General features: G+C 47.1%; 1 protein-coding gene across 1 annotated transcript; it reads right to left on the minus strand.

Moving 5' to 3' along the window:
* Window positions 1-1,980: 1,980 nt before the first annotated feature.
* Prokr2 (prokineticin receptor 2) lies at window positions 1,981-9,307 on the minus strand. Its single transcript, XM_051145063.1, has 2 exons — window positions 8,732-9,307; window positions 1,981-2,756 (listed from the first exon to the last, which is right to left on the minus strand). Exons 1-2 carry the CDS (start codon window positions 9,187-9,189, stop codon window positions 2,060-2,062), a joined length of 1,155 nt encoding a protein of 384 aa, XP_051001020.1. The 5' UTR covers window positions 9,190-9,307; the 3' UTR covers window positions 1,981-2,059.
* Between the last annotated feature and the right edge of the window lie 1,114 nt (window positions 9,308-10,421).

The following is a 10,421-nucleotide window of genomic DNA, read 5'->3' on the forward strand; positions in this document are numbered from 1 at the left end:
AAAATGAATCTGGCTTTACTAAATGAGATTAGCTGTCAATATGAAATAGTGGGCATAAGTGTGTACTTATCCTAACACGTTAGAAGTATTGTAAGCTTGCCTTCAGTTAGTCTTGAGGAGGGTGAACACAAATATAATTAACTTATTATCTTAGTTCTGACTGGAGGCATCAATATTCTCCTGCATTTAAAAAATCACTTATAAACAAGAGGGCACATAGGATGATGATTCCCTGCTAATCCACACTCAGGAACACACTTCTGAGAGAGCACAGATGGGAGGCCAGTTGCTAGCATGGGATGGCCCTGCTCTTAAGGACACCTTCGGAAATTCCCTCATTTCAGGTTTGAGCTGCTTAGAGGCAGCTATTAGTTCATTTACACCTAAACATATACACAGGACATAAAGAGTTAGCAGGGAACCCTTTGGACACTCTGATGATAATTCTGTATGTTAATTAGTCCATATGATAACACCATACATGTTATTCACTAAAATATTACAAACACACTGATATTTACAGGAGTGCTTTCCAGTTAAAATCTAAATGAAAAGAGGACGATGTGTTTGAATATAAGAAGGAGCTGAATTCTGTTGACACGCCAAGGATACAGGGTCTACTGGAGAAGTTTGTCAGGAAAGCATGACACTGCTATGTCCTGACAGAGCAGAAGTCCTCCTGTGTTGAGGAAGGTCTTCCTGAAAGCTGAGTTTAAGGGAGGGATGCATATAGGGCTGTGAAAGGGGAAGGAGATACCAACCTAGCCATCCAGGTCAGCCTGGTCAAGCCTACTGTTCAGTAGCTATAATACAAATGGGTCCAGTCCCTGGGTCACCAATGCTATGCTGGGAAGACCGTCTAAGCCCACAGGGATGCTGAGCATATGGACACTGACTCTGTCCTCCTCTCGATTGCGTCCTGGAACACTGAGAGGTCCTTATGCCCTGCTATAGATATACTACTTTAAAATGAGTTCAGTGGTCTCTGGTCCAAAGATGAGGGATGAGAATGTGGAGCTGTTCCTCCACACACACACATAACAAACCACGGTGAATGGGACATCCAAACTCCCTCTAATGAGCTGTTCAGCACCACACTCTTAACACGGGTAGAGCTGAAAAATCACATCCACACACCGTGACTTCACTGGGCTTTCCTAATGATCTGTTTCCACTAATTCCCGTTTCATTAAAGTGGAAGCATGCAGAGAGGAGCCCTGGAGTTGGGACTTTCACCCAGATCCTTGGATCTCAAGTAGGGCTCCTATTATAAGATAGAGTATGTTCTAGAAAAACCATCCAAATCATGGCAAACGGACAGACTATATTCGTTGCCACGGGCAACCTCTGTTGTTTCTGTGTCCTCTTCCTGCACGACCCCAGAGCCCTGAACTCCTTGGCTGAAGCATCAGGAACTGGATGCATTTCTCCTCTCAGGAATTCCCATCGTCATCCTGTAGGCGGATGAGGTGTCACCCATCAGTGGTAAAGACTTTTTTTTCCTCCTTTGAAATCACACCACTGCAGATAAGGACAGAATATCGAAGGAGATAGCTGGAGGCCGAGTGGGGAAAGTCAGGGTGCTGTTAGGACTCTTCCTATGAGGCCATGGGCTCCATATTGGTGGGGTCAGCTCTACATTTCTGCTGTTTCTAAGTGTTTATTCTACTGCCTGTGGCAGTTCTGTGAAGACAAGATACAGACTGAAAGAATGTGGAGCACGCTTCTGGCTAGTCACTTATGCTGTCTTTCTAGTGACCTAGATGGATGGATGGCTAGACAGACTGATAGATAGAGCTTAATAACTCCAGATGGCTTCTACCATTTTTTTGGGGGGGGGGTAATGTTTCTGCACATAGTAGGTAATCTGAGAAAGTCAGCTCCCATGTGTGTTTAGTCTCTTTACACAGTTACCAAGTATGCTGTATGTTAGAAGCATCTGGATACATTAGGGCAGGGGAGCATAAAAACTCCCTCTTCCCGTGTAGCTCATGAGTGGTGGATGGTGTGTGATATACTGACAATCAAATTCCAGTTTTCCCCTGGGCAACGCAGGAGGCTACTTCAACCTGATGCAATCCACCTCTTCGGTGGCAGGCACCCCGCTGGTTTTGAGGTCGAGGTCAGCGCTGGACTTGCTGCCATAGTGAGAGGGGCGCCAGTGCTGCCGCAGCAGCTTCTTGAAGTACTTGACGGTGTTGTTCTTGACGGTCACGAAGCACACAGTGTTGATCATGCTGTTGCTCATGGCGATGCACTCAACGACGTAGAAGGCGGTGAGGTAGTGCTTCTCCTTCACAAACACAGTAGGGAAGAAGTCCCTCACAATGGTAAAGCCATAGAAAGGCGCCCAGCATAGCACGTAGGCCGTGAGGATACCCATGAGCAATAACACTGTCTTGCGGCGGCAGCGCAGCCGCTTGCGTATCTGCTCCGTCTGGAAGCCAGGTACGGTCTTGAACCAGAGTTCCTGGGAGATCCTGGCATAGCACAGGGTCATAGTGACAACGGGGCCGACGAACTCAAGGCCGAAGACGAAGAGGAAGTAGGATTTGTAGTAGAGCTGCTGGTCTACCGGCCAGATCTGGCCGCAGAAGATCTTTTCCTGATTCTTGACAATAACGAGGATGGTTTCGGTGGTGAAGTAGGCAGATGGGATGGCGACCAGGATGGAGACCATCCAGACCAAAGCGATCAGGAAGGAGGCGGTCTGATAATTCATCCGCGGTTTCAAGGGGTGGACGATAGCGAGGTATCTGAAGGGGAAGGGAAGCCAGCAGTGATGGTTACACGCGGAAGCACGACTGTTTCTGAGCCAGCCCAGCGCCCTGGATGAATCCCCAGGTGCCTTCTACCCAAGTTTAAGTAGCCTTAGCTCGTTAGCAGCCCCACTTGGCATTCAGAGTAGGGATTTAGTGGAGACAGCCAATGGTTTAAAATAACCTGGCTTTTTCTCCCTTGCCTGGCCTAAGGATCTGGGAATTACCTTTCTCTCTGAGATTTGTTTCCCTGAATACAGCCTGAAACAAATGGTACTTACCTTGCAGGATGTCTGTGAACATTAAACATGTCAGGGATGCCCTTGTGTGAGGATTTTTCAGTAATGCGCATGCTCATCTGTTCAGGGTACCATTATACCTTTTGAGTTTTCAGTCTTGCCGTCCTGCCCACAAATATGTTACACTTAAAGTTCTTATTCCAAATACCTCACGATTTAAGGTGAAAGAAGAGCTGTGTATCTCAGAGCGAGGTGTGGGCACTGCTCAGGCTTAAGTGGGGTTCAGGACTCTAGTAAGAAATAACGCCCAGGTTCATGGCCGGCACGTACCAGAATTGAGCCTCCTGATACAAAGCTTTCACACCCACTTCCCCCTGCCATTTCACACTCAAGAGAAAGTGTGTGATGGAAGCACCTTCCCTGTGGCACCTTACAGCTTACAGCTTTACCCCTGTTCTTTTCAATGAGTCACAGTGCTCAAGAAAGACGAGGCCTGAACCCTTCATGGAGAATAAGCTCGTTTGTGTGGGTCACTTTCTTTCCTTCCAGAGATGGGATGATCGCTATTTAGATAGATGGGTCCTGGATTAATTTCTCTGTGTTATGGGAGTGGTGGGGGAGGGGCAGAGAAGGTGATGGGGGAGGGTGGAGGGAGAGAAGAGGCTTGAGACGCAGGTAAGGGACAAACCATCCTGGAGATGAATGTGTGGGCTGAGAGCAGGACGCCACCTGTAGAAAATTCCATTGCCATTGCCTTTGCTTTCTAACGGGACCCTTTGATCACCTTTCCAAACCCCCAGGTTGACTTAGAAGGTCCGCTGCTGTGTCACTACCCTCTGTCCCTTCCAGTATTTCTGTTATCTTGTTCCATCTGTCCCAGCTTGCTGGTGGCTCTCCAACTAATTCTCTACTTGAGGCTTCTGAATACTGAGGAGAAAGCTGCATTCACCCCAACCGTGGTGGCTCCCGTACCACAGCAATTGCTGGAACTCGCCATGTACCTGTGTGGCCAGGCTAGGAGGTCAAGCATTACAAAGCCGGGGTGGTGAACAGATAGGCACCCCTCCTCCCTCACAGTGATAACTGGTCACACTGTTTCCTGTTCCCTTGATAACAAAAGCGATACTTGAGATAGACGGCATACCCGGTGATAGTGCCATTTTGGAGGCTGGTGGCCCAATGTGGTTTCCATTGGACAATCTTGGGTAACAGCAGGTGGCACTTTTTAGGGGTTCTCAGGACAGACCCTGGGGGGAGGCTTTTGTTTAGGTTTCTAACTTTTTACGAGCTGCCTATATTTCTTGGTTCATAACCTCTTCTTTCTTTGAAGGCAGCAATGGCCAGGGGAGTCTTTCTCACATTGTCCCATTATGACTCCACCCGCTTCCTGCAGGCAGGAACCTTTGCCGCTCATTGGCTCCACCCAAATTACCCAGCATAGACTGTTATAGAAGACCAGCATTGTTCCTTGGTTACCTCAAGTTACCTTGCTCCTCCTGAGCATGAAGGATAACACCATCATGGGTTTAGGGGATTTGGATGCAGTTATCTTTGTCAGGCATCCATTTTTCTATGTACTGTACTAAATTCAACATCTTTAGATACTGTAGAACAAATTCAGGACTTAATACTGCTCTAAATGTGGTCCTGTAACAGTATAGCCATAAGTAATACAGAGAAAAAAAATCCCATATCTGCTTATTTTGTTGTTGTCATCTTCCACCCACCCCTGTCCCATCTTTAAAAAAAGACAGGGTTTAATGTAGTCTTGGGTGGCCTGGAACTTAACTGTAGGTCGGAACACACACACACACACACACACACACACACACACACACACACACACACACACACGAGAGAGAGAGAGAGAGAGAGAGAGAGAGAGAGAGAGAGATTTGTGCTACTATGCCTGGCAATCATTAACTCTTACACTCAAGTCTTTTGTCATCCAATACATCTTTCTTACTCTGAAGGACATTTCAAAATTCACTGTCAACATCAAGTACATAAGAAAGAAAAGAGCACTGACTTAGGGGGTATGAGGCAGGCCTGTTTCTAAGCTGTGCACTTGGATAAATAACTTATGCCCCTGAGACTTAGTGTCTGCATCAGTGAAGTGGGGATAATAAGGACTTAATTGACAGTCTATCAGGATCCGTGTCAGCTTCCAAGAAAGGAAACATTCATAATGGATGATGGAGTTATTGCTTATGCTGAACATTTCCCATGACTCATTTGTTGGCAAGACAGACATCTGCAAGGTCTCTGTGCCAACTGTCAGCTGGAATTGTGTGTGTGTGTGTGTGTGTGTGTGTGTGTGTGTGTGTGTGTGTGTATGCACGTGAGTGCATGAGTGCATGCATGTGTGTGTGTGTGCGCATGTGCGTTTTTGAGGTCCATAGAGTCTTTCAAGTCTACAACTAGAAAAGTACCCCCTCTGCATGAGCATAGTCTCTGGGCCCCGCTTCCAAAGACAGCCTGCTGTGGACCTTCTGGACTCTACACAGCAGAACGGGCACAGCGGAAGAAAGAGTGTGTGAGCATTGCCCAGGGAGACGGGTGCTTCAGCAAGGAGCCCAGGCTGAGCATGAAGTGATGCTTAAGCCCCACTGGGTCGCCATCTCCTGTTGCCTTTGGAATAAAAGTCCTGCCTTGAAATGGGGCACATTGTGATAATGCAGTGTTGGAGGTCAGAAGTCGGACATGTTTCTCGCTGGGTAAAATTCAGTGGGGACGAGGGGGTGGTAGCAGGTGGCATTCCTTTTTGAGGGCCTTAGGAGAGAACCTGTGTGGAGGGGAGGGCAGAGGCTCTCAAATCTCTTCTAATTCACAACAAACTTAAGCTATTTCTCTATCTGAATAAAATAGCCATCCCAGGGGAAAAAAAAACAAAAAACAAAAAACAAAAAACAAAAAAAAACAACTCAACGTGGCCCCAGTCAAAAGACCTATTTTTGAAAATCGGCACCATCAGGGAAGAGGTGGGGCTGTCTTCTCATCCAGTTTCCTGATCGTTTTAGGGCCTGAGGATGCTGGAAGGGCTGATGCTGTTTAGCAGGGCTCTATCCTGAGGCCCAAGGCTTTTTCCGTGTGCTGCTTTACATCTTTGAGCCTCACAGAAGCCCCTTCACCTGCCCACAGGCTGCTCTGTGCTTGTCAGATGTGCTCCTGCCCACGACGCTCCTTCTCCATCCAGCTCCTCTACCAGTCAAGGCAGGTATATGCTTCTTGTCCCAGTGCCCAGTAGTCTCAGGCAGAAGAACCAGAGGTCAGGGTCATCCCGGAGCACGAAGGTGAGACCCTTGCCTCTTTTGAAAAACTAGCATTTACCAACAAGTGTGTCTTTAATCTTCTCAGTGTTTGATAAGTCTTAGTTTTCACATGAAAAAAATTTCTTGAGTCAAAAACCAAATAATAAACAAACAAACCTACATCTTCTCCTGCTTGTGTTTGGTACAGCAGAGCCTGCAAACCAATTGCAGTCATGGCAGATACTGCCAGTACCTCCCCATAGGCCTCTGCTCTTACTCCTTCAGCCTACCCTCCTTTGTATCCCTCTACCACGCCCACTTTCCTATATATTCTCTCATTCCTGTCTGCTTTGCCATTTCATATGTGTGTGCACTCCGCCATGCCGATACCTGCCTTTTTGTTTGTTTGTCTGAGGGTTTTTCCTCAGGCTTTCTGAGTCCTCGTGGCTACCTGAGCAGTATTTTCAGAGAAGTCCTCTGCAGTGACTTGTCAGAGCTGTGCATAAACACCCCAGCTCCCTCCTGCTGCTCCTGGGAGGATGCTGAGCTGTAATCCATACCTACTCTAAGGGTCTTTTAGGAGGAGTCAGTCACCTGTGGAAGCTTTAGTAATGTATTTACTGCCCTTACTCTTCCCCCCAACACCCACTTCAGTACTTCCTGCTGTCACCTGCGTAGGAATCCCTGTGAGAGGATTTGGGTGGAAATAACACAAACTAAGATCGGTATCTTAAGTGTGGTGACAGAAAGACTGAAAACATGTTGGTTGCCTTAAAACCTATAGGTGGGGGCATCTATATCTCTATACATAATATGTATTGGAAGGTCAGGCTGGCACGGCCCACAAGGCTAGACTTAGGATTTATATCCTGTGACATTGGGACTTCTGGAGATTCCGTAAGCAAAGGAATATTGATGCCCAGATGCTTCGTATGGACGCACATGGATATTAGGGGGCAGTTAGAAGCTCCCGAGGAAGAAGAGGCAGGCCAGTGGGGCATCAGGGTGTCCATCACTGAGAGATGAGCATAAGGGATTGACTCATTGGTGAGGGACGGGAAGAAAGGCGCAGGATGATGGTCACTGCCAGTAAAAAGTTGGCTACGTGAAATGGAAGCTCTGCTGCCTGTGCCAGGGTGACTGCTTCCTAAGAAGCTGAAGCATCACACACCACAGGACAAAGCAAAACTGACGTCACAGAGCCAAAGCTTACAATCGATGAGGGGTGAGGACAGCAATTGCTCTCATTTCAGCAAGCATTGGAGTCACTGGTGAAAGGGAATAAAAATGCAGATTTTTTTGCAACTCCCAGCCCAAGGGACTTGGGCGGGTGGGGCCCAGGGACAAGGCTCTATCATTATAGCAAGTGATAGTCCGTGGGATTTTCCTGAGAGATTTTGTGCAATTGGCTGGTGAGCATGGATTTCATAAGCTGGTTTCTGGACTGCGGAGCCTCGAGGTTGCTTTCCTCACAGGTATCTTGCTATAAAAGGGAAGCAGCATCTTGTTCCTGTGTTTTTTTTATTAGTATAACTGAAAAAAATAACTAATTTGTATATTAAAAAGCACCAAGCAGCACTCAGAACAAGGGAGAAACTAGAGAGCTGGAGGAGACAAAGGGGAAGGCCGTGAACCACATCAGCAGAATGCATCTCAGAACATCTCACAAGGGTGGGCTCGTCACAGGCCCTGCCCCCATGCCCCCTTGCCGCTGGTGACAGTGCTGACCTCAAACTGAGGGAGCATACAAGATTTCTCATTCATTGCTGTTATAAATCTTACCTACAGTTTATAGCAGAGCAAGGACTTCTGGGATGCCTCATGCAAATGTATGCAAATAAGCATGCAGATGTATGCAAAATAGCCAAAGCAAACCCATCCTTCCCTCTCTCCTGGAAGCAGACTTTGCTACGTTATTTTCAAATCAGCCTGGCAGCAAAGCCACCAGAAGGGATGCTACATGCTGTATGATTCTAAGGAAGTGATTAAAGAACAGACAGAACTGAACTGGGATGACAGAGTGATTCTAAGACTGGCTGGGGACACTGGAAAGGACATAATGGAATGTTTTACATTTGGATCTGGCTACATGAAAATTTTTGTGCCCATTGTCTGGCCTGTCTCTAATGAATTTTTTAAATAAAAGATTTATTATTTATACAGTTTTCTGCCCACCTGTGTACCTGTACGCTAGAAGAAGGCACCAGATCTCATTACAGGTGGTTGTGAGCCACCATAGGGATGCTGGGGATTGAACTCGGGACCTTTGGAAGAACAGACAGTATTCTTAACCTTTGAGCCATTTCTCCATGCCTCTCTCATGGAATTTTAGGAACTGCTGCCTGAATTTTTTCCTTTGTGTTAGAGGCCAGAGCGTGACCAAAACTATGAAACCGAGAAGCTTCCAACTTGCTCGAATGTTGGAGAACAATGGAACACATTTGGGGCGGGGCCTTCGGGTGAGAGTGGACATGAGCCTCACCTGTCAATAGCGATGGCCAGCAGAGCGTTGGTGGAGACATAAAGGGAGACCGTGCGAAGGTAGTTGACAGAGGCACAAAGCACGTGACCATGCTCCCAGGAAAGCTGACGTACCACATAATAGTCCATCTCAAAGGGGCAGCAGACGATTGCCACCAGGAAGTCAGAGATGGCCAAATTAGCAATGAGGAGGTTGGTAAGGTTGCGCAGCTTCTTGTAGCGGGCGAGGGCAGCGATGAAGACAAAGTTGCCAATGCCACACACTAGCATGATGCCTGCCAGTGCCACGCCAATGACGATTTTGGCTGCAAAGAAGGTCTGTGTCTTGGTCACATCCTCATCCTCATCCATGGGGAGGTCATAATCACCATAACTGAAGTTTAAGGGGAGCAAGGAGACATGGTCTTGGGTTGGACTCAAGTCAGGTGCAAAGCTAGTGTTTCTGTTCTGGGCTGCCATTTTGACGTCTGCAGGCGGGATGGTATCAGGGAGATGTGCATACGTGGATGTACCCAGTACTTCCAGTTGAGGTCAGTGTGTGTAGTTCCCTGCTGGAATCCTCAGGGAGAGTTGATATCATCTAAGATCTAGGGAAGAGGGAGAGGAGATACAACCAGTGGATATAGCAAACATCAGATCTGGCAGTATTCCCCAAGAATTCTCTAGGTATGGTCCAACCAGACAGAACCACCCAGGGATGAGAGATGGGAGACCCTCTGCCTGCTGAGCCATAGAATGAGCTGGATTCTCCATAGAATCCCAAGAAGAACGCGCATCTTTGCCCCTCTGCCAGCAGACAGTGCTGGTTTGGCTGCCGTTGCTCTCAACCCCTTATCAGACAATGGCACAGGGCAGGGGATAGACAGGAATCTGTTGGTGGGTGGGCGTGGCTTTCCTGCTCCTCGCCTGTGGGTTTGCTTCGCATCTCTAGAAGCTAGTCTGTTAAACTGTGGGGCGTGCATAACTGAATGTGGGGGTTGCAAGAAATTGGACTGTAAATTGTTTCTGGATGACCAAAAATCAATTAACAAAACAAAACCAAACACGTTAATGAATCCGAGCCGTTTCCAGCATCCCTCAACCAAGCTGTATCAGGACAGGAGACTTGATTGTAGCCTTGTTTCTGAGTACACATGTGCACTTTGCCCTCTGCACTCTCTTGCTTTGCAATGCCTATGAACAGGACCTGAGACGCCTTGCCTCAGACCCTTGTGCTATGAGTTGCACATGCGTAATTACTGTACAAGCAAAGCTTTCTGCCTTTGTAGAAACATAACAGTTTAATTATGGAAACCAAAGACATTTAGTGCCACCTTTCCTCAGTATGTAAGGATCTAATTGCTTTATCTTCTTTGTTTATGTTTGAGGCAGGGTCATGAGACTTAGGTTGACCTTGAACTCTTGAACCTTTTGCCTCAATCTCCCTAGTAGTTGGGATCATATGCTACACACCGTTGCATCCAGGTACAAATTAGTGTGCCCTTGGATTATTGGGCTAAAGTGTTTTGATTTACAGATTTCTATTTGAAAGGCTGAGAGATGGCTTGGTGGTCACAGGAGCTTGCTGCTCTTGCAGAGGGCTCTCTTAACAACACCAGCATTGGGTTGTTTGTAATTCCAGGCCCAGGGGAACTGATACCAACTTTTGGCCTTATATATGTAAAATAAAAATTACACACATATGTAAAAAA

The sequence above is a fragment of the Acomys russatus genome, chromosome 4, assembly GCF_903995435.1.
Source record: "Acomys russatus chromosome 4, mAcoRus1.1, whole genome shotgun sequence".
Classification (NCBI taxonomy): Eukaryota; Metazoa; Chordata; class Mammalia; order Rodentia; family Muridae; genus Acomys; species Acomys russatus.